The 27,285-nt window shown below is 50.3% G+C and overlaps 1 protein-coding gene across 1 annotated transcript in view; it reads left to right on the plus strand.

Annotated features, from left to right (window-relative positions):
- The window catches only part of VAC14 (VAC14 component of PIKFYVE complex), a 125,886-nt gene that overhangs the window by 73,756 nt on the left and 24,845 nt on the right, over nucleotides 1–27,285 (plus strand). Inside the window, exon 14 of the mRNA XM_003939929.4 lies at nucleotides 8,038–8,170. Coding sequence (XP_003939978.1) covers nucleotides 8,038–8,170 — 133 coding nt within the window. The remainder of the gene's footprint in view (nucleotides 1–8,037; nucleotides 8,171–27,285) is intronic.

Genomic DNA, 27,285 nt, shown 5'->3' on the forward strand with positions numbered 1-27,285 from the left:
CCTCTCCAGCGTCTGTTGTCTCCAGATTTTTTAACGATTGCCATTCTAACTGATATGAGATAGTATCTCAATGTAGTTTTGATTTGCATTTCTTTTTTTTTTTTTTTTTTGTTGTTGTTGTTGTTGAGACGGAGTTTCACTCTTGTTACCCAGGCTGGAGTGCAATGGCGCGATCTCGGCTCACCGCAACCTCCACCTCCCGGGTTCAGGCAATTCTCCTGCCTCAGCCTCCTGAGTAGCTGGGATTACAGGCACACACCACCATGCCCAGCTAATTTATTGTATTTTTGGTAGAGACGGGGTTTCACCATGTTGACCAGGATGGTCTCGATCTCTTGACCTCGTGATCCACCCGCCTCAGCCTCCCAAAGTGCTGGGATTACAGGCGTGAGCCACCGCGCCCGGCCTGATTTGCATTTCTCTAATGATCAGTGATGATGAGCATTTTTTCATATGTTGTTGGCCTCATATATGTCTTCTTTAGTAATGTGTCTGTTCGTATCCTTCACCCACTTTCGAATGGGTTTGTTTGCTTGTTTCCTTCTAAATCTGTTCTACTTCTTTAAAGATTCTGGATATTAGCCCTTTGTGAGATGGGCAGATTGCAAAAATTTTTTCCCATTCTGTTGGTTGCCACTTCACTCTAATGATTGTTTCTTTTGCTGTGCAGAAGCAGTGGAGTTTAATTTGATCCCATTTGTCTATTTTGGCTTTTGTTGCCAAAGCTTTTGGTGTTTTAGTCATGAAGTCCTTGCCTTTGCCTATGCCTGTGTCCTGAATGGTGTTGCCTAGGTTTTCTTCTAGGGTTTTTATGGTGTTAGGTCTTGTGTTTAAGTCTTTAATCCATCTGGAATTAATTTTAGTGTAAGGTGTCAGGAAGGGGTCCAGTTTCTGCTTTCTGCACATGGCTAGTCAGTTTTCCCAAAACCATTTATCAAACAGGGAATCCTTTCCCCATTGCCTTTTTTTGTCAGGTTTGTCAAAGATCAGATGGTTGTAGATGTGTGGTGTTGCCTCTGAGGCCTCTGTTCTGTTCCATTGGTCTATATGTCTGTTTTGGTACCAGCACCATGCTGTTTTGGTTACTGTAGCCTTGTAGTATAGTTTAAAGTCAGGTAGAGTGATGCCTTCAGCTTTGTTCTTTTTGCTTAGAATTTACTTGGCTATGCAGACTCTCTTTTGGTTCCATATGAAGTTTAAGGTGGTTTTTACCAGATCTGTGAAGAAGGTCATTGGTAGCTTGATGGGGATAACGTTGAATCTATCAATTACTTCAGGCAGTATGGCCATTTTCGCGATATTGATTCTTCCTAACCATGAGCATGGGATGTTTCTCCATCTGTTTGTGTCCTCTCTTATTTCATTGAGCAGTGCTTTGTAGTTCTCCTTGAAGAGATCCTTTACGTTCCTTGTTAGTTGTATTCCTAGGTGTTTTATTCTCTTTGTAGCAATTGTGAATGGCAGTTCGTTCTTGATTTGGCTCTCTTTAAGTCTTGTTATTGGTGTATAGGAATGCTTGTGATTTTTGCACATTGATTTTGTATCCTGAGACTTTGCTGAAGTTGCTTATCAGTTTCAGGAGATTTTGGGCTGAGACGATGGGGTCTTCTAAATATAAAATCATGTTGTCTGCAAATAGAGACAATTTGACTTCCTCCTTTCCTAATTGAATATCCTTTATTTCTTTTTCTTACCTAGTTGCTCTGGCTAGAACTTCCAGTACTAAATTGAATAAGAGTGGTGAGAGAGGGGCATCCTTGTCTAGTGCCAGATTTCAAAGGGAATGCTTCCAGTTTTTGCCCATTCAGTATGATATTGGCTGTGGGTTTGTCGTAAGTATCATCTTTTATTATTTTGAGATACGTTCCGCCGATACCTAGTTTATTGAGGGTTTTTAGGATAAAGGGCTGTTGAATTTTGTCAGAAGCCTTCTCTGCATCTGTTGAGATAATCATGTGGTTTTTGTCTTTGGTTCTGTTTATGTGGTGAATTACGTGTATCAGCTTGTGTATGTTGAACCAGCCTTGCATCCCCGGATGAAGCCTACTTGATAGTGATGGATAAGCTTTTTGATGTGCTGTTGTAATTGGTTTGCCCATATTTTATTGAAGATCTTTGCATCTGTGTTCTTCATGGATATTGGCCTGAAGTTTTCTTTTCTTGTTAAGTCTCTGCTGGGTTTTGGTATCAGGATGATGTTGGTCTCATAAAATGATTTGGGAAGGATTCCCTCTTTTTGGATTGTTTGGAATCGTTTCAGAAGGAGTGGTACCAGCTCCTCTTTGTGTATCTGGTAGAATTCGGCTGTGAACCCATCTGGACCTGGGCTTTTTTTTTTTATTGGTAGGCTATTAATTGCTGCCTCAACTTCAGCCCTTGTTATTGGTCTTTTCAGGGTTTTGACTTCTTCCTGGTTTAGGCTTGGGAGGAAGCAAGTATCCAGGAATTTATCCATTTCTTCCAGGTTTACTGGTTTATGCGCATAGAGTTGTTTGTAGTAATCTCTGATGGTGGTTTGTATTTCTGTGGAATCTGTGGTGATATCTCCTTTTATCACATTTTATTGCATCTATTTGATTCTTCTCTCTTTTCTTTTTTATTAATCTGGCTAGTGGTCTGTCTATTTTGTTGATCTTTTCAAAAAACCAGCTCCTGGATTTATTGATTTTTTTGAAAAGCTTTTGTGTCTCTATCTCCTTCAGTTCTGCTCTGATCTTAGTTATTTCTTGTCTTCTGCTAGCTTTTGAGTTTCTTTGATCTTGCTCCTCTAGCTCTTTCAATTTTGACGGTAGGGTGCCGATTTTAGATATTTCCTTGCTTCTCATGTGGGCATTTATTGCTATAAATTTTCCTCTAGACACTGCTTCAAATGTTTCCTAGAGATTCTGGTATGTTGTGTGTTCGTTCTTGCTGGTTTCGGAGAACATCTTTATTTCTGCCTTCATCTCGTTGTTTATTCAGTCAACATTCGTGAGCCAGTTGTTTGAGTTCCATGAAACTATGTGGTTCTGAGTTAGTTTCTGAGTTCTGAGTTGCAGTTTGATTGTACTGTGGTCTGAGAGACTGTTTGTTATGATTTCCATTCTTTTGCATTTGCTGAGGAGTGATTTACTTCCAATTATGTAGTCAGTTTTAGAGTATGTGTGGTGTGGTGCTGAGAAGAACGTATATTCTCTGGATTTAGGATGGAGAGTTCTGTAAATGTCTATTAGGTTTGCTTGGTCCAGGTCTGAGTTCAAGTCCTGGATATTCTTGTTAATTTTCTGTCTTTTTGATCTGTCTGATATTGACAGTAGAGTGTTAAAGTCTCCCATTATTATTGTGTTGGGGTCTGAGTCTCTTTGTAATTCATTAAGAACTTGCTTTATGTATCTGGATGCTCCTGTACTGGGTACGTATGTATTTAGGATCATTAGCTCTTCTTGTTGCATTGATCCTTTTACCATTATGTAATGTCCTTCTTTGTCTCTTTTGATCTGTCTTGGTTTAAAGTCTACTTTATCAGAGACTAGGATTGCAACTCCTGCTTTTTCTTCTTCGTCTTCTTCGTCTTCGTCTTCTTCTTCTTCTCCTCCTTCTTCTTCTCCGCCTCCTCCTCCGCCGCCGCCGCCGCCGCCGCCGCCTCCACCACCTCCTCCTCTTCCTCCTCCTCCTCCTCCTCCTCCTCCTCCTCTTCCTCCTGCTCCTCTTCCTGCTCCTCCTCCTCCTCCTCCCCCTCCTCCCCCTCTTCCCCCTCCCCCTCCCCCTCCTCCTCTCCCCCCCCCTTTCCATTTGCTTGGTAAATCTTCCTCCATCCCTTTTTTTTTCAGCCTATGTGTATCCTTGCACGTGAGATGGGTTTCCTGGTTACAGCACACCAATGGGTTTTGAGTTTTTATCCAATTTGCCAGTCTGTGTCTTTTGATTGGGGCATTTAGCCCATTTACATTTAAGGTTAATATTGTTATGTGTGAATTTGATCCTGCCATTTTTTTGCTAGCTGGTTGTTTTGTCTGTTAGTTGATGCAGTTTCTTCATTGTGTCAATGCTCTTTACCATTTGGTATGTTTTTGGAGTGGCTGGTACTGGTTGTTCCTTTCTATGTTTAGTGCTTCTTCAGGAGCTCTTGTATGGCAGGCCTGGTGGTGGTGAAATCTCTGAGCAATTGCTTGTTCATAAAGGATTTTATTTCTCCTTCACTTATGAAACTTAGTTTGGCTGGTTTGAAATTCTACATTGGAAGTTCTTTTCTTTAAGGATGTTGAATATTGATTCCCACTGTCTTCTGGCTTGTAGGGTTTCTGCTGAGAGATTCGCTGTGAGTCTGATGGGCTTCCCTTTGTGGGTAACCTGACCTTTCTCTCTGGCTGTGCTTAGCATTTTTTCCTTCATTTCAATCCTGATGAATCTGATGATTATGTGCCTTTGGGGTTGCTTTTCTTGAGGAATATCTTTGTGGGGGTCTGTGTATTTACTGGACTGGAATATTGGCCTGCCTTGCTAAGTTGGGGAAATTTCCCTGGATAATATCCTGAAGAGTGTTTTCCAGCTTGGATTCATTCTGTCCGTCACATTCAGGTACACCTACCAAACATAGATCAGGTCTTTCATATAATCCCATATTTCTTGGAGGGTTTGTTTCTTTTTATTTTTTCTCTAATCATGCCTTCTAGTTTTATTTAATTGAGTTGATCTTCAGTCTCTGATATCCTGTCTTCTGCATGGTCAGTTCAGCTCTTGAAACTTGTGTATGCTTCGCAAAGTTCTCATGCTGTGTTTTTCAGTTCCATCAATTCATTTATATTCCTCTCTAAGCTGTTTATTTTTGTTAGCATTTCATCAAACCTTTTTTCAAGGTTCTTAGTTTCTTTGCATTGGATTAGAACATGTTCTTTTAGCTCAGAGAAGTTTCTTATTACCCACATTTTGAAGCCTGTTTCTGTCAATTCACCAGACTCATTCTCCATCCAGTCTTGTTCCCTTGCTGATGAGGAGTTGTGATCTGTTGGAGGAGGAGAGGCATTCTGGTTTTGGGTGTTTTCATCCTTTTTGTGCTGGTTTCTTCCCATCTTTATGGATTTATCTTCCTGTGGTCTTTGTAGTTGGTGACTTTCAGATGGGTGTCTCTGAGTGGACATCCTGTTTGTTGATGATGAAGTTATTTCTTTCTGTTTCTTAGTTTTCCTTCTACCAGTCAGGCCCCTCTGCAGTAGGACTGTTGAAGTCCACTCCAGACCCTGCTTGCCTGGGGATCACCTGCAGCGGCTGCAGAACAGTAAGAGTTGCTGGCACTTTCTTATTCTGCTATCTTTGTCCCTCTGTGTTTTCACTGGGAACTGCAATCCAGAGCTGTTCCTATTCGGCCATCTTGGATCCCGTCTGTGCTGCTGCTTTTTTGGTTTTGTTGTTGTTGTTGTTGTTGTTGTTGTTTTTAATAAAAAGAGGCTACGCATGGTGGCTCACAGCTATAATCCCAACACTTTGGGAGGCCAGGGGTCCAGGAGTTTGAGACCAGCCTGGGCAACATAGGGAGACCCCATCTCTACAAAAAAAAAAAAAAAAAAGTTTAAAAAATTTACCTGGGTGTAGTGTTACACACCTCTAGTCCTAGCTACTTGGGAGTCTGAGGTGGGAGGATCACTTGGGCCCAGGAGTTTGAGGCTTCAGTGTAACTGTAATCACTCCCATGCAGTACAACCTGGACAACAGAGCAAGACACTGTATTAGGCTGTTCTTGCATTACTATTTAAAAACTGAGAGTGGATAATTTATTAAGAAAATAGTTTTAATTGGCTCACAGTTCTGCAGGCTTTACAGAAGGCATGTTGCTGGCATCTGCTCAGCTTCTGAGGAGGCCTCAGGAAGTTTACAATCATAGTGGAAGGCAAAGGGGCAGCAAACAGAGCAGGCCAGAGCAGGAAAAAGAGAGTGAGAGGGAGGTGCCCCACACTTTTAAACAACCAGATCTCGTCAGAACTTGCTATGTCAAGTGTTACACCAAAGAGATGGTGCTAAACCATTCATGAGAAATCCACCCCCATCATCTAGTAACCTCCCACCAGGCCCCACTTCCAACACTGGGAATTAAATTTCAACATGTGATTGGGGTGGGGACAAATACTCAAACTATATCACCCTGTCTCAAAAAAAAAAAAAAAAAAAAAAAAAAAAAAAAAAAAAAAAACAGAATGGGAGAAAATACCAGCTGATGAATGGACAAACAAAATACGGAATAGCCATAAAGTGGAATATTATTCATCCCTAAAAATGAGTACAGAACTTATAAATACTACAACATAGATGAACCTTGAAAACATGCCGAATGAAAGAAGCCACATACTGCCTAGTTCTATTGATAGGAAATGTCCAGAAGAGGCAAATCCGTAGAGACAGAAATTAGATCAGTGATTGCTAGGGGCCGATGGAGGTGAGAATGATGAGTATGGGGTTTCTTTTGGGGGTTGATACAAATGTTCTGAAATTAGTGATGATGGCTACAAAACTGAGTGAATGTCCTGAGTACTGAATTGCACACGTTAAATGGATAAACCTTAAGGCATATGGATCATATCTCAGTAAAACTGTTTTCTTTTAAAAGATGTCCTGCCTCGGGCCAGACGCAGTGGCTCATGCCTGTAATCCCAGCACTTTGAGAGGCCAAGGCAGGTGGATCACCTGAGGTCAGGAGTTTGAGACCAGCCTGGCCAACATGGTGAAACCCTGTCCCTACTAAAAAAATAAAATAAAATATAAATATATATATATATATATATATATATATATATATATATATATATACACACACACACACACACACACACACACACACACACACAAATTAGCTGGACATAGTGGTACATGCCTATAATCTCAGCTACTTAGGAGGCTGCGGTGAGAGGATCGCTTGAACCCAGGAGGCAGAGGTTGCAGTGAGCCAATATCACACCACTGCACTCCAGCCTGGGCAACAGAGCAAGACTCAGTCTCAAAAATAAATAAATAAAAGATACGTCCTGCCTCAGGCAGTGAGTGAGGATTCCTTCCATCCCTTGGTAACTCCTTTCACAGAGCTGTGGAGGTTGGCATATATTAGAAGGGACTACCAGGGAAGACCCCCAAGGGGCTTACAGATACACCACCCCAGATCATCCAAGTATTCCATCAGCCCTTCCCTTGTCCCTTTGGTGCTGGGTACTTTACCAAGAGGTACATGTGCAGGGGAAGGTTGGAAGGGGAGGTGGTATGTGTACCTTGGTGTATTTTCTGCTGGGACATATGTCAGAGACATTTGTGCTTCTGGTTAGAAAGCCACTTCAGGCTTTAAAAGTTTTCGGAGTTCTGTCCTAAAAGAGCGTCTTTGCCTGAGGATGAGTAAGAAAGAGGTTTTGATTTCAAAACATTTGGTAAAACTTAAAACACTTTATAACAATTGTCAGTGTTTGCTGTCTGTAACCAAGTGGGTGTGGGCATAATTTCTTTTTCTCAAGTAACATTAGAAAAGGAGATTGGCTTTTGCCTCTTTGGGGTCTGTCAGTTTCCTTGATCATTGAGCCACAATGACTTGACTCATTAACACAAGTACCCGCCTTACCCATTTCTTCTCTTTGATTTCTTGTTTGTCCTTAATGGCCCAAATAGACCCCAAGTGTATTTCATTTATTGGGATAATGAGTAGAGTTTGTTGTTGTTGTTGTTGTTGTTGTTGTTTTAAATCATAGCACCTAGCAGGGTCTTACAACACCTGAGATGTTCACTAAGTCGTTTGAGCTTGGATAAAGGGGTGGACAGTAATGGGATTTTTTTTTTTTTTTCAAGTTACGAGTGGGACTTTAATTAATGGACATTTTTACAGTAGGTCGAGTTGTATTTGCTTGTGCAACCTTGCGTTTTTCTCTGTTGCTCCACGTCCCTTGATTGGAAATTTTCCCTCATTGCGTTATAACCCCCCCAAACACACATACCTTTTTGGCATTTATAGTTGTCTGTAGTCTGTGTGGCTCTCCTCACCCTGTGGACACATAAACAGAATAATTCCTGGCTCTGTCCCTTTCTCTACAGGTACCAAAGGTTTAGAATGTTCTCCTTCCACTCCCACCATGAATTCCTACTTTTATAAGTTCATGATCAACCTTCTCAAGAGATTCAGCAGCGAACGGAAGCTCCTGGAGGTCAGAGGCCCGTTCATCATCAGGTCAGTCTCGGCGGTGCACTTTCTTCTCTTCCTCCCACCACCCTGGCTTTTCACTTTCATGCCATTCAAGTGTCAAAGCAGCTACCTTCTCATTTCCCTCTCTCTCCTCCCCTTCCTGACCTTTGGGTCTGTTCTTAAAAGAAACTAAGAAGATTGCCCCTTCATGCTGGTTGCTGATGCTTCTGACATGAAACAGACAGGTCATTGTTGGTGTTTTTCAACAAAACTGCATTCGTTGTTTGCTTCCTGAGATACTGTCATCCCCTGAGGTGGAATAGCGTCTTACTCAATGCCATTGTCAGGCTTTCAGAGAGGAAGGGAGGTGAGCCAGATGTCGTGGGACATGGGGCTGCGCTCCAGGCCCGGCCCCCAGTGCAGGATTTGGCCAGGTTTGGTAGAGCCAGGCTTGTGAGTCTTTGTGAGCCCAGCCCAGGATGATGGCTGGGGCTAGTCTTTTGCTTCCAACTCAACTCCAAGAAGTAGGGTCAACCAGAAGAGTGGCCCACTGTCACGCTCAGCCTGGTGAAAGCTAGAGCAGGGGCACAAATTCCTCCAGGCTCTACACCAAAGCCAGGTGGAGGAGATTTCTAGAGTGGTCCCAGTGGCCCTAGGTGCTGTCCAGCCGTGGTTCTCAGCCCTGCATGTTAGATCACTGGAGAGGCTTTTTTAAAAAGATGCCTTATACAAAAATTGCCGGGCATGGTGGTGCACACCTGTAATCCCAGCTACTCAGGAGGCTAAGACACTCGAATTGCTTGAACCCAGGAGGCAAATGTTGCAGTGAGCTGAGATGGCACCACTGCACTCCATCCTTGGCAACAGAGCAAGACTCTATCTCAAAAAAAAGATGCCTGGGCCTCCCTCTGACAAGTGAAATCAGAACCTCTGGGGGATGGGGTTCTTAGTGGTCTGGGGTGCTTGGGACTGAGTAGACCGCTGACTGCCATGGTCTGGGGCTCGGGAGTTGGAGTACTGGCAGGGCCCCTGGCTTTATGGGGCTTCAAGTCGGAAGAGCCCAAGAAGCTCATCTTGCTGTAAACCAAAAAGATGCCTTATACAAAAATTAGCCAGGCGTGGTGGTGTACACGTGTAATCCCAGCTACTTGGAGGCTGAGACACACAAATCGCTTGAACCCATGAGGCGGACATTGCAGTGAGCTGAGCTGGGTCAAAAAGCAGGTTCAGCCCGTGGGCTGCAGTGAGGATCGGAGACCTTACTCAGGTCAGCATGGAGCCACTGAAAAGGGCTTGAGCGGAGGATCATTGTGACCAGATTTGTGGTTTGAAAGACAACTGTTGCTGGGGCGAATGGGTTGGAGGGGCTGAGGTGGAGCCAGCTGGGAGGCTGTTGTCCAAGCAGAGATTGTGGCAGCTTGTGAGGGGGATGGGAAGCAGCAGCCGGATTCGAGACTGAGTAGGTAGTAGAGTTCTCTGGTGACTAATGGGGAGAGAGCGAAGGGAGAGGGAGCTGGGAGTGTCAGAGTGTCCAGGCCTCTGGTGTGGGCAGCTGGGTAGATGGTGATTCCAGTCCCCGAGGTGGGAACCCAGAAGAGCGGCAGGGAGTGAGGAGGGGTTGCATGTTTGAGTTTGAATTGCTTTGGGGATATCAAAAGGAGGGTGTTAAAGAAGGAGTTTGCTGTACCAGGCTCTCTGGGGGGTACCAAGGTCTAAGATACAGATCTCGAAATTGATGGCATAGTCATTCATGTGTTCATTCATTCATTCACTCATTCAACGGATGTTTACTAAACACTAACTCTGTGCGAGGTATGGTTCTAGATGGTTCTATGCTTGCGGAGCTTTCATTCTTACGGAGTAAGAAGAGGCGAAGGGGTCTGAGACCAAGCCTTAAAAGCCCCAGAATGTAGTGGTTGGGAAAAGAAGGAGAAGCCAGAAAAGGAGGCTGTGACGAAGGGCCAGAGAGGTAAAGGCAGCGGCTGAGAAGGGAGGTGGCAGGCGGCAGTGAGGGAGGTGAGTGAGACCCGGAGGTGGTCTGCCCATAGGAGCCTGAATGCTGGTGGGGAAGTTGAGGGAGGGGAGCGTACAGGAGGTGACAGGCCAGCCCAAGAGCTGAGTTGGAGTTAAGGGCACCCTGGGGATGGGGCCTCAGGATTGAGTCGTGGGAGAGGACAGGCCTGCCCAACCAGAAAGACAAAGAGCAGGACCACAGTGGGCGGCAGGGGCTTCTGATGGCCTGGACAACCAAAAGGATGCCTCTGTGGTGGTGGGGAGGCTGTCACCACCCTCATGCTTCTCTCAGCTCTTCTAGAGCAGGGCTTCTCACACTCAGTGCCGTTGGCATTAGAGCCGGATAGCTCTTCGGGATGGCACTGACCTGTGCTCTGTAGGATGTCAGCAGCATCCCAGGCCTCTGCCCCTGGATGCCAGTAGCACTTGCTTTCACCCATTTGGGACCATCTGAAATGTCTCTAAACATTGCCAAAGGTTCCCAAGGGAGGAGAATCACCTGGTTGAGAGCCACCATTTCAGAGACAGAAATGGATTCTTGACCCTCATTGGCCGAAAGAGGAAGATTTCCATGGTGTTTCTTCCCATCAAATTGGCCAGTTTGAGGTAGGGATTAGCTAGGGTGCAGTAGAACCCCCCCTGCCACCTTGGGGCCCGAGACTCTGTGGAGCTGGAGGCCAGCCTGCCACCATGTTCCCAGGTCCAGACTCCAGGCCAGAGAGCTTTGCTTGCTTTGCAGTGCATTTCCTGGGTTTCCTGGGCTCACGGGAATCATCATTTTGCAGAAGGGAAAATGAGAGGAAGTAATGTGCTCCCGGGCTGGCCAGGAGCTAGGCTGCAAACTCCTGCACTCTGCTAATTCAGCAGCCACCACTTTGTCCCTTCTGTGTGGACTGCAGAGCCTGGTGTCCTGAGGGGCCCTGAACAGCCTGTGTGCTAGGATCACCTGAGGCCCAGCGCCTCAGGGTGCTCGGGAGCTGGGCCAGTGAGCCCTCCCTTCCCATCCTCCAGGGGCTGGGTATATCCAGCATGGCGATCGCTTGCTCTTCTAGGGCTCAAACTTGTCCTCACTAGGTTCTCAAGTGGAAATCCAGCCTGGCCTCCAGACTGGGCCTCACTCCCACCCACAGAGCCACATAATGTCTCTTAGCCATTGGCACCCACACTAAAAGCCCAGTGGGCTGGGACAGAAGGAACCTTGTAGCTGGGCCCCTCACAAAAGACTGAGTCTCTCCTGGTCCTTTACCCGGTTTGTGCAGACTGCTGTCCCTCAAAAGCAGCACCCACACCTGTCAGTATACGTCCTGGCAGACAGCCACCCAGCCCTGGCTCAGGAGCTTGCTGCCCACTCTGCCAGCCTCCCACGCCGTTGTTGACCAGCTCCTGGGTTGCAGGTCCGGCCACCCAGTCTGGGCGCACACACAGCGTCTGACATGGAGTAGGCCCTGCAAACATGTGGCTTCCTCCGACCTCGCCATGGTCCTGTGGGGACCTGAGGTCCTTCATAAGACCTTTGCTGGGGAAGAGCCATTGGGGTGGGGGGTGTCTGCCTGCCTTCCTGCTTCTCCATCACACTTCTTTTTCTCCTGTGTCGGCTTTAAAGAAGGGCATCATTGGCTGAGTGCAGTGGCTTACACCTGTAATCCCAGCCCTTTAAGTGGCTGAGATGGGTGGATCACAAAGTCAGGGGTTCAAGACCAGCCTGGCCAACACAGTGAAATCCTGTCTCAACTAAAAATACAAAAATTAGCCAGGCATGGTGATGCGCTCTTATAATCCCAGCTACTCAGGAGGCTGAGGTAGGAGGATCACTTGAACCTGGGAAGCAGAGGCTGCAGGGAACCAAGATCACACCACTGCGCTCCAGCCTGCATGACAGAGTGAGACTCTTGTCTCAAGAAATAAAGGAGAAATAGAGAGACATTGTGATGGGTCTGCAGATACTGGCGTGAAGCCACAGGCCTGATGAGGAGCACAATGGCTGATTTCTTAACCCCCTCTTTAGCTGTTAGGCAAACTAAGTTGTTCTTCTCAGCCTCCAAAATTGAACACTGAGAAAGAAAGAGATTATTCTGGCCAGCAAGTGAAAAGCCATTCTTTTGGCAGAAGTGTGTTTAGCTCTGGGCGGCTGCTGTAGAAAGACAGAGGCATCGGGAGTTCCTGAAGACAAACATCTGGTGGGGGCTCTTGCCATTGAGGAAGCTGCATGATTTCCCTGAAGACCCTGGGAGCATTTCCCCTTCCCCAGGCAGCTTTCCCAGGCCGCATTTCCATGTCGGAGTCCAGGGCAGTGAGAACCGGGTACCCCAGCTCCAGCTGGCCTTGAGTGGGTTGGACATCCTCTCGGTGACCACACGGCCTCTTTTTCTGGTGGACGTAACAGTTTAGACACATGTTGAAGTGAAGCCAGTGGCTCCAAAACCTTCATTTTGGAGAGCCCAGAGATTGAGGGAGGATGGGGACATGTGCAGTGGGGTGCTGTACCCTGCCTCCATCCACAGGACTCTGCAGGACTAGGGCAGATGAGCCTCCTGCAGGCACTCAATTGGAGTTCAAACCCCAATTCCTCCCGTTTTTAACCATGTGACCTGTTTCCAAGCCCTGTCTGCTTTGCCTGTGACACAGGATGATAGCAGTGCCTGCCGTGTCACAGTGTGGTGGAGGTTACGTAAATGGCCCATGTTCTAGCCCCCCACCGGCTGTGAATGATACCCCAGGGCTGTTGTTCAGCCGCCCCACGGGGCTTCTGCCTCCCAGGGTGGCCTGTGGATGGGAAACCAGACCCACTTGAGGGGGTGAAATCATGGCACCTTCTGTGCTGAGAGCTGGCCCCGGTGCACCGGCCCTGCTGCCCCAGCGCCTAGGGCACCCACCAGTGGCCCGGCCTGGCCCCGCTAAAACAACTCTGCCCGAAGTAGGTGTTGGTGTGCGTTGCCCTCCCTCGGCCTCTTCCCACCCTCCATGCTAATGCAAGCAGAACAAGCCCAGGCCTTGTCTCCCTGTGAACCAGCCACTTATACTCAGTAGAAAGGAGAGGAGGGAGAAGACCCAGCCTCTTTGATAAACTGTGAGATGAACTCCAGCGTGACCCGACAGCTGTGATCTTTACAAGGCCTGCTTCTGTGCTGGGAAGCGAGCAAGTCTGAAGACAGTCGCTCTGCCTGCCAACACGGTCCTCTGGCCAGCCGCGCTTTGGCTTCAGCGACTGCGTTTTTTCCCTCCTTTTCCTCCCTGCTGCCTTGCAGAGAGCCCTGGCCGGAGAATCCTTGCATCTGTAATGAGCCACTGTATGCGGTGAAGGCCAGGCCCTGACCCAAACCAGTCCAGGTAATGGTAGATGAGGTCCGAGCCACCTCCCAGGGAAACAGGGTACTTCTCAGAGGGGACGGCATTTGAAGAGGATGGGGCCCACATGGGAAAGGAGGAAGCAGTCATGGGACTTCTTTCATGAGATCCTGACCCAGAGAAGCCCAGCAACAAGGCTTCCGGTTCATTCCGGTCCTCCTCTCTCCCCTGCTACAGACGGGCATGGCAGCCTCTCCAGCTGAGCAAATGCTCAGAGTCCCTAATATGTGCCCCTGCTACTGCCCCTCCCCAGTGTCCTGGGTTTGCATAAGAGCCCTTGTGTTGGGAAGAGCGGGGATAGGTGGAGTGGGGAGCTGATTGGTCACTGAGGGGGTGGGGGGCCGGGCAACCACTAGAAACTGGACTTGTTTTTAATTGTGGGCCTGGGGGAAGGGCCTGAGAAAAGCTCTCTTTCAGGCCATAATTGGGAAATTCCGCTTTGCTGGCCTCGTGCATTCTGTCCTGTGGACAGGGCCCTTGGTTGGGGCCAAATCACCACAGCGTCCAGGGCCACCCGCCTTCTGCACCACAGGCCCCTCCCAAGCCCGGCTGCCACTTTGGGCTCCGTCATCCCCCTCCTAGCTGCCCGGTTTGGAGTCTTTTCAACATTGGGGACCCGTCCTCACTCTGTGAGTCTTTGTGTGTGCCCCCTCACCTGCCCGGGGGCATCAGCCGGCCCCCAGAAGCCCATCGTGCAGGTGCTAATGGAAGGCGAGTTGGAGTGAAGGGGCCAGACCAGATCCCTGCTTTGCCTCTGGCCCCAGCTCACAAGGAGAGCTCCTAGGCGGCCCTGCTCTTCCTCTTGCCCCTTTAATGGATCGCGTTCCTTCGTTCAGGAAAGAAAGAAAGTGCTGTGGCAAATGTGCGCCAACCTAAGTCTGTTTGATAGAAGAAGCCCCGATCCACCTGCCCAGAATGCAGATGGGTTTTGATCTTTCATTAGTCCACAGCCATATCGATTGGGCCCCCAGCTGAGGGGCAGGAGACGGGACATTGAACAGGCGGGAGGAATTCTTCCACAGAACATCCTGCTTCCGTCTCAACAGAAGCTTCTCTTCTTGCTGGCTTGAGTTGCCTGTCCAGCTCCTTTTGCGAATCTTCTGGAGCTTTCCACAGCTGTCTCCCGCCCAGGGGCCAGGGCTGGGGTGCTTTTGTTGCCATGCAGGGACGGGGACGCAGAGGGGTGTGTGCAGCAGGAGCCACTTTATACAACCAGCTTTCGGTTTTTCATCTCCTAATTGGAGACTCCTTGGGAATGGGAATGGCAGGGGGACCCAGGAGGCCCAAGAGGCCCGGTCTGACTAATAGAAAAGATTATTAGGAGAAAAATAGTGCTGTCCTCCAAGATTTAAAAAAAAAAAAAAAAAAAAATGCCCTGTGAGGTGCAAAGAGGGAGTCCAGAGAGCCTGGCCCAGCCTGCATTCCATTGTCCCCTAGTCCATGGCAAAGTGACCAGCATCCCCACACCTCACAGGAGCTTATGAGATTGTTCTCTGTTGACCCAGAAGTGGCTAGGGATGGGGAGGAGGGTAGTCCTGGCCTTGCTCTGCCTCCTCCAAGCAGTCCCCACACTGTCATAGACACTGGCACTCCCTGTAAGAAGGGAAGGCTTTTCTCCTGCAAAATGGGTACCACATGTGACGGGCCTTGCTAGATCAGGCTGGCATGAATTAGGTCTGACCCCGGGCCTGAGGGGAGGAGAGGAAATGCTGGGCAGAGGGAGCCTGGCACAGTGTGCTCAGGGGGCCCAAGAGCCTCAAAGGACCTGGTGTTTGGGGGATCCACTTGCTTTGGGCAGGGCTGGTGGGAGCAGACTAGAGGTCATAGGTAAACTTGGCAAGAGGTGGCCATGTGTCCTTCAGGGTGATCCCTGTTCCCGCAGCCCAAGCCGCCATGCTACCATGGAATCAGCTGTCACCCTTATTTCCAGGAGCCCCTGTGAGGGAGGGGAGGACCCGGCAGTGGATTGGTGGGAAAAGCTCCCACCTCAGTGGCCACCACGCGGTGCACGTGGTCAGACTCCTCATCTAGTGCACATTGGCACCTGCTGGGCCCCTTGCCGGCCTTTCACTAAAAGCATGTTCTTTGTAGTCTACACACCTGAGAAGCATCACCTCCACCAGCCCATAGCTCACGTAACCAGCAGGGCTGCTGGGGTGATGGTCAGGAACTATTTTCGGGGGCTGAGAACTTGATAATGAATTTCGTCCTGAAGCTTGAGAAGTTGTTTCCACATGGGACCTGCAGTATTCTCTGGATCTGACTATTTAGACTTTACCTAAGGATGCCAGGAAACTTGGAAAGATTTGACATGGTCACTTCAGCAGCTTCGGTAATTAACAAGTAGCTATTGTGGACCATAATGTGGTATCATTATTTATTTATTTTTTGAGACAGGGTCTTACTCGGTCACCCAGGCTAGAGTGCTGTGGCTCACACATGTAATCCCAGCACTTTGGGAGGCCAAGGCCAGTGGATCACAAGGCCAGGAGATCAAGACCATCCTGGCCAACATGGTGAAACCCGGTCTCTACTGTAAATACAAAAATTAGTGGGGCATGGTGGTGCATTCCTGTAATCCCAGCTACTCAGGAGGTTGAGGCAGGAGAATCACTTGAACCCGGGAGTCGGAGGTTGCAGCGAGCCAAGATCGCACCACTGTACTCCAGCCTGGCGACAGAGTGAGACTGTCTCAAAAATATACACACACATACAGTGCATGTATATACATATACACACATCCAGTGGCAGGTTTGGAACTGGCCCCTAGAGGCCATTTTCCATTCTCCTGCCTCCTTGGGGCAGGCCTGCGTCTGAGCCAGGACAGACAAGTGTGGGTGCCCTTTGTCTTCAGTGCTTTTAAACACCTAGCGTGTCTTGTCCGTCACTGTAGAACGCGTTTCTCAGGAATCTCCTTCTCCTATCATGGTGTCTTTTCACGGCGTTTCCCTGGGCTGTCCTTGGAGACCTCTGTGCGCCTCTCTTTTCTCTCTCCTCATGTGATTTAGCAGAGTCACAAAGATCACAGAACCCCCATGTCCTGGCCCCTGTCACAGAAACACCCCCAGAAGTTTCTGCAGCATGTGGTTTGTGAAAGGCCGCCCCAACCAGGCGCCTTTTCCACGGGGAAGGAGAGAGCTCCTGTCTCTCAGCAGGAGTGATGTGGCCCTCAGAGGGGCCTGGTCTGGGGGAGCCGTGGCACAGAATTCCGCCTCAGATGGCACTCACCACCCTGCAAGGGAGCACACAGTCCCCGGGGAAGGCTACTGAGTGGGTTAAGTCCTCTTCATAGCCCAGGCAGGGATGACCCCCCAAAAAGGCTCCTGGGATCTGAGTAGAGGAGGGAGCTTTCTGTAGTTCAGGGCTCAGATGCAGTAAGTCCCAGGAGAGCGGAGGTCTTAGGTCGTTTGCTGTTGTCATCGTCAATGTTGTGTCTTTTAAATGCCCCTGTGGCACCTGAGCGTCTGCCCTCAACCCCGGTCCTAGGTTCTCAGCTGTGGCATCGGGAGGTGATCTGCATGGTGCTGCATAGCCATCCAAAGACCCCAGAGCTGAGGTTCCCTCCACCAGGCCTGGGGTCCTGTGCTGTGGGGAGAGAGTAATGGCCTGCCGTGAACACCATCACACGGGCCCAGAGGGCACATGCCATCCAGGTCTGGCACCATGGGGTTCAACTAACCCTATGTGCAGAGCAGTGCCAGATCCAAAAGCCCACAATCGGCAGTTGGGACTAGAGAGTTCGTGTTGTGCAGCCCAGAGAGGCACAGTGTCTGTCCGATGCAGCACACGGGGACAGAGCTGAGACGAGAGGCGATGTCTCCTGATTTCCACACACCAGGGCAGGACCCCAGACCTGGCAGCCTGGGGCTCAGCCTCATTAGAGAGAAGCCGGGCCCTCTCATGAGTCGCCAGCCTACCCAGGGTTGTTTAGCCTTAGAAATACCCACAATGACCTCTCCTCATCCTCCTCTTCTTTCTCTTCCTCCTTGGCTTCCTCTTCCCCTTCTTCGTTCTGTCCCCTCCTCTTTCATGAACCTCCTCTTCTTCTGTTTCCATCCCCCCATCCTCCCCTTCTTCCTCCTCCTCGGCTTCCTCTTTCTCCTCTTCCTCCTCTTTCCCCTCCTCCCCTCCTCCCAGTCCCCCAGCCCCAGGGCTTTCATCCCTGCCTGGGATGGCTCCCACTGGCTCCACCCACTCAGGCAGAGGTGAAGCAGCAAATCAGTCTGCACATCTGCCCTGGCTCCCTTCTACGCCCTGGCCCTTCCACACTGGCCTGTCCCTTATCCTGGCCTATTTCTGGTCTCTGGCTGGCATACTCTCCTGGGAGCTCCGTGGCACTTTGACGGTGAATGTCTCTCCTGGTCTAAATCTTCTTTTCGACTCTTGCTCAGGAGAACGTATGTCGCCCCCTCTTCCGGGGGATTCATGTTTCCCCTGGCGTATCGCGGTGGCTCGCCCCATCCACTTCGGCCTCTTTTTGAAGCCAAGCTGAGATGATTCTGGTGCACTCAAGTCAACGCTCATTTTTTTCTAGTCCTCCACCAGTCTGTTTTGAGCCCAGTCTCTCACTTTTCTTTGGCAAGCTGCTTCCTTACGTGCTAAATTTTTCATCTCTTTGTTCCCTCAGAAGGGGTGTGGCATAACCCAGCCCCAGCCATGACCTCCAGCTCCAGACCACATGGGCGGATATCCCCAACATGGGGCCATCAGGGCCTCCTCATTACCCTGGGAGAGCACCTTCTTCCCCCTCATTGTGGCACTTGTGTCTCTGTTTCACCAGCCACCTAGTCATCAGTAAACCTGTGTCCTCAGATGGGCCCTTCTGCCCCCAGGCTTGCTATTTGCATATCTACTCCTTTCCTTCTGAAGGAAGGACAGTCATCCAAACTTGACACCTCCCAGCCCTTCCCACTGCTTCAGAGGAGGGTGCCTTGGAAGCTCTACGGCACCCGGAGACACTGTGGCTTGTTTTGGTTTGGTCTTGCCATCTCTCCGGGGTCTTTGGTTTGGTGTTGCCATCTCCCAGGGGTCTTTGGTTTGGTCTTGCCGTGTCTCCGGGATCTTTGGTTTGGTGTTGCCATGTCTCCGGGAAGTGTTCTCCTTTTCTTACCACCTAACACATGCTTCAGCGCCCCAGATGTGACTTCTTTTCTCCTCCTGACCAGGGCAGTGTGGCAGCCTCACCTCCCTCCAGGCTCCATGCCTGGGATGTCTTTGGTGGCTGTAAATTTAACGTGCTATTTAAAAGTACACATCATGAGTGTGCTCATGTAAATTTTCACTAATTGTGACACCCAGGAATGAGCCCTCAGATCAACAAATAGAACATTTCCAGCACCAAAGAGGTCCTTTTCCCATCTCCTTCAAGTCACAGCCCCTTCCCACCTCCTTCAAGTACCCACGTACTGACTTCCAACACCATAGGTTCATCTCACCTGGTTTTGAACTTCACATAAATGAAACTGTACAGTTTGTGCTCTTTTCACAAAGCCTGGCTTCTCTGGATCCACATTGGGTTTGTGAGATCATCTGTGTTGGATGTCACAGTAGTCCATATTTCCATGGAGTATTCTGTGTGACTATACCGTGATTTATTTATCTCCTCTCGTATTGGTAGGCCTGGGGGTTAATTTCAGTTTGGCACTATTATGGATATTACCTGCCTTTTGGTGAATGTATAGACTCTGTTAGGTCAGTGCCTAGGAATTGCTGGATTGGCAAGCAGCCATACCATGGGCTTTGGGAGGTACTGTCCAAAGCACTTGTGCTAGCTTCCACCCCCATCAGCAGTATGGGGAGTTCCAGTTGCTCCACGCCTTCACCAACACTTGGTATCATCAGTCTTTGATTTTAGCCATTCTGATAGGGGTACAGTAGTATCACCTTGTGGTTTTAATACGCATTTCCATAAAGACTAATGAAGTTGAACAACTTTCTTTTCATAGCTCAGTGGCCTTTTGGATGTCCTCTTTTGTGATGAGTCTGTTGAAGTCTCATTTTCCTGTTGAGTTTTTGGTGTTTTTCTTACTGATTTGCGGAAGTCCTCTGTGTATTCTGAATCTGAGTCTTTCTCAACTGCATAAACCGTCGTTATCTTCTGCTGCTCTGGGGCTTGCTTCATCACTCCCTTAATGATGTCCTTTGATGAACACACGTTCTTTATTTTTAATGGAGTCCAGGTAGTCCATTTTTCTTAAGAACATAATTTTTGTTTTGTTTTGCGATGCTTTTTTGAGGAATTCGAAGCTCATGGAAACATCCCGACAAAGCTGCCTGTTTCTGAGTGATGTTTGTTCACCCAGTAAGGTGGATGCTGAGCATGACCCACCTGGAATCCAGAGGTGTTTTTTCTTAGTTCCTGACAGGGTCTCGGAAACCATCTAGTCCAATCTGTTTGTGCTTTGTAAAAGCAAAGATTCCTAGCCATTCCTCCAGCCCTCCCGACCTGCCAGAATCCAAGGGGCTTCTGGGGCAGCCAGGCCAGCAGTGGTCTGCAGCCTGGAGCTGGGAACCACTAATCTTACTATATTGGGCCTCACTATTGGAGTGGCATATGGTAGGAACCCAGGTCAACAGCACAAAAATGAGCAAAGGGACTTGGCTGGCCTATGTATCCGGACCAAGACCAGGATCACCAAGTTCTCTCCAGCCCTTTTTGAAGTCAGCCTTGTTGTTTTGGTCTCTTCCAAGTGGCAGAGACATGGCCACCACATCACCTGGGCCTTGCATCCTGGCAGGTCATGATCCAGAGGGAAGCTCTGATTGGCCCAGACAGGTCCAGTAGCAGGGAGGTGGGGCTGAGGGGTGCTGTGAGTGGCAGCCCTAATGGAACCCCACGTGGAATGGGGGAGCAACAGCACACCTAGGGAAAAAGGGCCACTCTTCCCACGAGATGCTGAGTCATGAGGACCGCAGGGGCTGGCCACGAGGCTGCCTTGCTGAGCACAGTTTCCTTGAAATAGAAATGCAGACGGAGATCATCACTATCTCCTCCTAATCCTATGAGGACCGAGTGACGTCGCATATAGAAAATGCTTAGGAGACAGCCTGGCGTCTAGTAACCATGCACTCGGTACCAGAAGCAACTAGTTGGTAACTGTGAGGAGTAGAAGAGACCTGGGACGGGCGGTGGCTGGTCACAGAGCTGGGCCTGGCCTGGCTGCTCCCTCAGGCTCAACTCCTGGAACTCAGATGTTCTGGGGTGACTCACTTTCTCCTGTTTCTAGAGAAGGGTAAGAGAGAAAGTCTTAAGTCATTCAGATGAGTGCTCAAGGCCAAGCACAGCGGTTCGTGTCGGTAATCCCAGCATTTTTGGGAGGCAGATCACTTGAGCCCAGGAGTTCAAGATCGGCCTGAGCAACATGGTGAGACCCTTGTTGACGTACAAAAAAGAAAGAAATGTAATTAACTGAGCATGGTGGCATGCGCCTGTGGTCCCAGCTACTCAGGAGGCTGAGGTGAGAGAGTGGCTTGAGCAGAGGTTGCAGTGAGCCAAGATGGTGCCACTGCACTCCAGCCTGGCTGACAGAGTGAGACCCTGTCTCAAAGAGAAAAAAAATGAAAATGACAAAAATGAACGCTCAAACACCAGCATTCCCCCCTCTTCTGTCCCCCAGCCCACCCAGCAGCCAGGGCTGCCCAGTCAGGACTCTGGACGGCACTTGACAGAAAGCCAGTTCCCACCCTTACAGGAAGAAGAATAAAGGTGTAATACTATTCAGTGTGCCAGTCAATATCCAGAAAATAAATTCTATACTTTTTTAAAAAATGAAAAATAAAGGTAGTTAGTGTGCAGGCAGAGGCACGGATGGGTTCATTTGAAACTAGTTCAGCCAGGCGCGGTGGCTCACACCTATAATCCCAGCACTTTGGGAGGCCGAGGCAGGTGGATCATAAGGTCAGGAGTTCAAGACCAGTCTGGCCAACATAGTGAAACCCCATCTCTACTAAAAATACAAAATGTTAGCTGGGTGTGGTGATACTCGCCTGTAATCCCAGCTACTCAGAAGGCTGAGGCAGGAGAATCATGTGAACCCAGGAGTCGGAGGCTGCAGTGAGCCAAGATTATGCCAGTGCACTCCAGCCCCGGCAACAGTGCAAGACTCCGCCTCAAAAAAAAAAAAAAAACGAGACGTTCAAGGCTCAGGCCACCTCCTGTCCTCAGGTCTCTCTCTCCCCTGCCACAGCTGACTCTTCCTCCTCCATCTGCCCCATTTGTGGGCAAGCCACCTGCTATGTAGCCAGATGGCTCGTTCCAGCCCTCTCAGCACCCAGACTTCAGCACCTGTCCTTGACTGATATGCCATTGGACCTACCAGTGTGACCAGAGCACACTGGTGCCGATTGTCCTCAGCAGGGTCAGGTGCCCATGCTCAGGTGTAGGAACAGGTGTCCACGGGCCATCACGATTCTGGAGCCACAATCCAAGGCTGTGGACATCAGGAGGCAGAGCCCGCAACAGTGGGCACCTGTTGGTCTGAGTGTAAATGCTCACAGAGGAGGAGTGTGAGGCAGGGACACCATGGAGGTGGCTGAAGGAGTGACTTTTTCACCTCCCAGCAGCCAACTCCTTTCTCCCTGCAGGACAGTGGGAGGGTGAAGCTGTATATGTGACCTAGCGACCCTTGAGGTCCACAGTGGGAACAGGCAGTGAGGAGGTGGCATCGGGGTATGGCTTCCAGCTGATCCCTCTTCTGTGGCTTCCTTCTGCCAGCAGCACTATGTCTGGAAACATCAGTGCAAACAGAGTGGACGGTTCTTCCACCCTTTGTCGTGTGTGGAGTTGGGGGTGGAGGCAGGCCCAGTACCTCCTCGCAGGGCCCGCTTGGGGCTCTGTCTCCACACGTGTGGCGTGGGCATGGTAGCCGCAGGGCCAAAACTGATCAGAGTCCTGGAGAGTCTCAGTCAGAGAGAGGCCAGGAGGGGCCTTACGGGCCTGCTGGGTTCTTTCATATAGGAAGAAACTGACACTCTGACTTCTCTTGTAAATGATTACCACCCGCTGCCTTTGTATGGAGGAGGGCCTGGGCCGGCTGACAAGGACCCAGCCTCCACAGCCCTGGGAGAAGGTATTTCAGTGAGATGGGAACATCTTGTGGTGGGGGTGGACAGGAGCGCTGGGGAGTTCATAAGGAGAGGGCTCCCTGGCTAGGGAACGGGGGTCAAATATTCACTCACTCCACACACAGGGCCATTCCACAAATATTCCTGAGTGCCTGGGATGTGCCAGGCCCCACGCCAGCTCTGGCATGGCTCCTGCCTCCCCCGGGGCTGCAGCCTCATGGGAGGGGCCCACAGGGACAAGTAACGAAGAAACAGGTGACCTGGTCTTGTGATCCAAGCTCTAAAGAAAACACTAGGGGAGATGGGGGGTCCTCAGGTCAGGCCCATGGGAAGGGGGGTGCCCCACAGCGTCAGGAGAGCCAGGAAGCTGTGACCTGGATCTGAGGTTTTCTGAAAGCATAAAAGTGCCCTAGTTTTCCCCTCTCCTCGGGCTCCGCTGAAGCTATGCCAAGAATTGGCTTTTAAAGGCTGCCTGAAATGTGGTTTGGAGCCAAAAATCTATAGAGCCAGCGCATTTGTGACCTTGTTGAAAATGCTTACTGAGGAAAAACAAGGAGGTGGGATTTGGGATTTTCATTTTCTTTTGTAAAATTAGAAAATACATCTATCCGTCTGGTCCGCCCCACCCATCTCTATCCCGCCTGCAGGTCCTTGCCTCAGCCCAACAGCCCTGACTCCACCGCGTTCCTGTCTTCCATTAGCCCACACCTCCCCCATTCCCAGTCCCTCGCCATCTCCCGCGCATCAGTAATGAAAAATACCAAGTGGGTAAAAATAAGGAGCCCAGTTATAGCCCTGGAAATTAGGCCACAGCTGTCAGGCCAGGCAGGAGCACTAGCCTCTCTGAGAAAGGAACCACCAGGAGCAAGAGCTCGGCCCCCTCCCCTTAAGGGTAGATCTGAGTTTCCATGTGGGGCGGGGCGGGGGCCGGAGGGCGCTGCTGCTGTGCTGGGCGGGCAGGGGGGAGGGCAGGAAGCGCTGTGTGTCAGTGAGCAGCCCCATCCCGGGTGTCCGTCAGTGCCAGGCACAGTGCCCACCAGTGGGAACACTGAAGCGGGCAGAGCTAGTCCCTGCCCAACAGGGTTAACCACGATCGCAAGCATAGCATCACAGTGTGGTGGAGCAGATGTGGGGGAGGGGTGCCCAGCCTGTTGTGGGGGGGGTCTGGGAAAGCTTCTGAAATGTGACGTCTAAGCTGAGCCAGAATGATGAGTAGGAACTGGTTGGGGAATGAGCGGATGGAAAAGAGGAGGATGGGGAGGTGTTTCTGACCAGCAGGCAGGCTGCTCAGACGCCCAGAGGCTAGCCACGCCTTCTGGGCAACGTGGAGTGTGGCTGGGAGGCTCCTCCTGGCCTCACCAGCAGCCCTGGGGTACCCTGTGAGCCAGTAGAGGGCTGAAGCAGGTTCAGAAAACAGAAAACCCCCTCCCCCTGTTTGAGGGTGCCCAAGTCCCTGAGAGGAGCCTTCGGATGGGCAGTGGGTGTGTGCCAGGCCATGCCTGAGGTGGTTGGCACGCAGAACTTTCCAGTGGGACGGAGGGAAGTGGGGCCCAGGGCTCACCAGTAGAGGTAGGTGGTGAGACCCTCGCTTGTTCACCGTGACAGCTGTGGCCCTACACACAGTCCTCTGCCATGGTCTCATGAAACACCACAGGCTAGTCAGGAAGCTGGCTCAGGAAGCTTGCTTGACAAGGGTTCTTGCTGCTCTGTCATTCTGGAAGGTTCGGTGCTGCTAGGACAGGCAGTTTAAACAGATCACCTGGACCAAGTATAAAACCCTCTCGACACCCCAGACATCCCTGCCCTGGACTTGTTTAACTCTTCAGTGTACACTGGCTTCAGTCAGTTAATTCCAGGCGCCGGTGAACTCAGCCAACTTTCCTCGTCCACTCATGTTCCCTGAAAAGAGTCAGCTTTTTCCTTCCTCTGTCATGAGCAGAGTGAGCCCCTCCTTCCAGCCCCTTTCCTGAAGACCCCCACCTGCCTCTTTGGGGGTGACTTCAGGGACCCTCCTTCCTGCCCTTGAAGCCTGAGCGATCCAGTTCCTTCTGCTGTTCCTGGGCCCCCCAGTAGCATGGTAATTGGTTTCTCAGATCTTCAGCTGCACACCCCGTCTGCAAGCATTTCCCATTCCCAGACCCTGGCGGGAAGACTCATCTATGATCTTACCCCTGTAGGGCGCCCGGGGCCAGAGAGGTGATGGAGAGACGAGCCATCCTTCCAGTCTCTTCTCTCATTCCTGCCAGTGACGCCTAAAATAGATAGAAAAATGCCACCTCTCTGCCCCAGTCCCCTCCCCCTCCCCCTTCCCCACCCTCACAGCCCAAGGTTGCAGGCCTCCAGGTTGGTCCCTGGGCCTGGTGAGCACGAAGGCCACAGGAGGGAGGGGCGCTGGAGCAGCTGCCGAGTACACTGTCTCCAGCAGCTGCGGAGATTGGTATCTGCAGTTACGGCTCCTAGAGGGTCACGGCCTCCGTTTTTTTTTTTTTTTTGTGGTATTTTGTGGAGGTTGTTCAAGCCTCTCTCCACGTATACACAGCCCCAGGTTTGGGCTTCCCCAAGCCAGCTAATGGGTTTCTAGTTTCTAGGAGAGAAAAGATAGTAATCAAATATGCACCTGGAGGCCAGGCCAGGCACAGCGGCTCGCCTGTAATCCCAGCACTTTGGGAGGCAGAGGTAGGTGGATCAGTTGAGCCCAGGGGTTCAAGACCAGTCTGGACAACATAAGAAGACCCCATCTCTACAAAAAAACAAACAAAGATGGTACTGGGCAGGAGAGCGGGCAGCCCAGGAGGCAGGTGGTCTGGCGTGATGGGGGCACTCAGAGGAGCAGACATCTGACTCCCCTCTGGGGAGGGGGCCTCACTAAGATTTCATCATCTGTGTCTCCTCAAGCCTGCCTTCTTCCCCATCCATTCCCCTGGCCATTCTTGACTGGGCTCTGCCCTACCCGCAGGAAGGATGTCTGGAAAGGCAGCCCAAAACCCTTTGTACTTTAATTGGAAAAAGGTGGGAGCCTGAGGCAATCGTGATTGAAACAGCACCCAGAAGGGCAGTGTTCAGGGCAGAGCTGTGGCCAGTGTTTCAATCCCGACTTCATTCAATGCTGGTGGCTGCAGTGCACGCATCATAGCCACACCATTTGTGCACAGTAGCTTTTTTGCTTTAAGTGGAGACAGGGGCTTCGTCTCCATTGATAAGACTTTCTTCATCTGCTGGCGGTTCTATTTTAGGAGAAAGCCTCCCCCTGTAGTAGGCACTCCTGCCTCAAAGTGGAGCCAGGCCTTTTTTTTTCCAGTGCTCGTATTATGCTAATCACTCCTTGCAAGCAGGCAGACTTCGTAGGAGGTTTGCCTGGTTTTAGATGAAACATACGCCTTTGAAGCAAAGAGCCACCATCGCTAAAAATACCATTTCCCGGCTGTTGATCCTCTCATTTGTAAAATGCATGTTTCCATTGTTAAACCTGCAGCAGCCCCTCTCGAGAGGAAAGCTCCACTATCTTGGCCAGGCCAGAGCATGCCCCGGGGAAGTAGCACCTTCCCCAGCCCTGCCCTCGGGCTCCGCCTCGGAGACTCCCCGAGAGGAAGTCCAAGCACACAGAGGATTCTGAATACTGTATTTCCTGTTCAGAAATATTAAACCATATCAAGTAAAACCTGAAATAATGCAGAATGGTATAGCGGGAAATGGAAAGACCCCTGACTGCCGCCGCCTCCTCCCCGAGAAGTAGCCTCTGGGGTCAGCTTGGCGACTTTCCTTCCGCTGCCCTTTCTGTGCATTTATCAGCATGAGGCTCAGTCTGGTGCTGGTTTGGCTGCCGTGGGTTCTGGACTCAGGGAGCTCTGCAGCTTGCCCAGGTCCACCCTCTTCACGGTCTTTGCACAGAACACATCTCCCTCTGGATCCTGTACACTCCCAGTCAGAGCCCAGTGGGTCAGGGTCACCGACCCTCCCCACGGAGGCTACCGTGTATCCTGGTGTTAAATCTGTCCACGCAGCAGGGCATAGTGGCTCACACCTGTAATCCCAGCACTGTGGGAGGCCAAGGCAGGCGGATCACAAGGTCAGTAGTTCGAGACCAGCCTGGCCAACATGGTGAAACCCTGTCTCCACTAAAGATACAAAAAATTAGCCAGGTATGGTGGCGGACGTCTGTAATCCCAACTACTCAGGAGGCTGAGGCAGGAGAATCGCTTGAACTAGGGAGGTGGAGGTTGCAGTGAGCCAAGATCATGACATTGTACTCCAGCCTGGGAGATGGGGAGACTCCATCCCCCTCCCCCCAAAAAAAAAAATCTGTCCACTCGCCTTTCTCTGTGTGTGGTTACCTGGCGTCTTTGCTCAGAGGGGCAGTGGCGTGATCCTGGCGGGTAGTGGAGGGAGCAGGCCTCTCACCCACTAGCACAAGTTCTGCTGTAGGGAGCTGGCCTGTCACCCAGAGCTGGGACTAAGACACATCCCCTGGGGTGACTTCCAAGGACGCCTCATGTCTGGAGTCCTCTTATTTCTCACACATTTAATCCAGGGAGATTTCCTGGGCTGGCAGGGAACATGTGGATGAAAAGCCTATTTCATGCGTCTTAAAATTCCTTGAAAATGGCTGATCACAACAGGAATTTTTTCAGCCTCCTGGCAGGGGGCAGGGGACGTACAAATAGGAGAACCCCTCCCCTTCCATTTGGCAGAGAATGACTGAAACCGTGTCTCCTCCCCACCACGCTTCGGCCCACCACTGC

This window comes from Saimiri boliviensis, chromosome 1, assembly GCF_048565385.1.
Source record: "Saimiri boliviensis isolate mSaiBol1 chromosome 1, mSaiBol1.pri, whole genome shotgun sequence".
NCBI lineage: Eukaryota > Metazoa > Chordata > Mammalia > Primates > Cebidae > Saimiri > Saimiri boliviensis.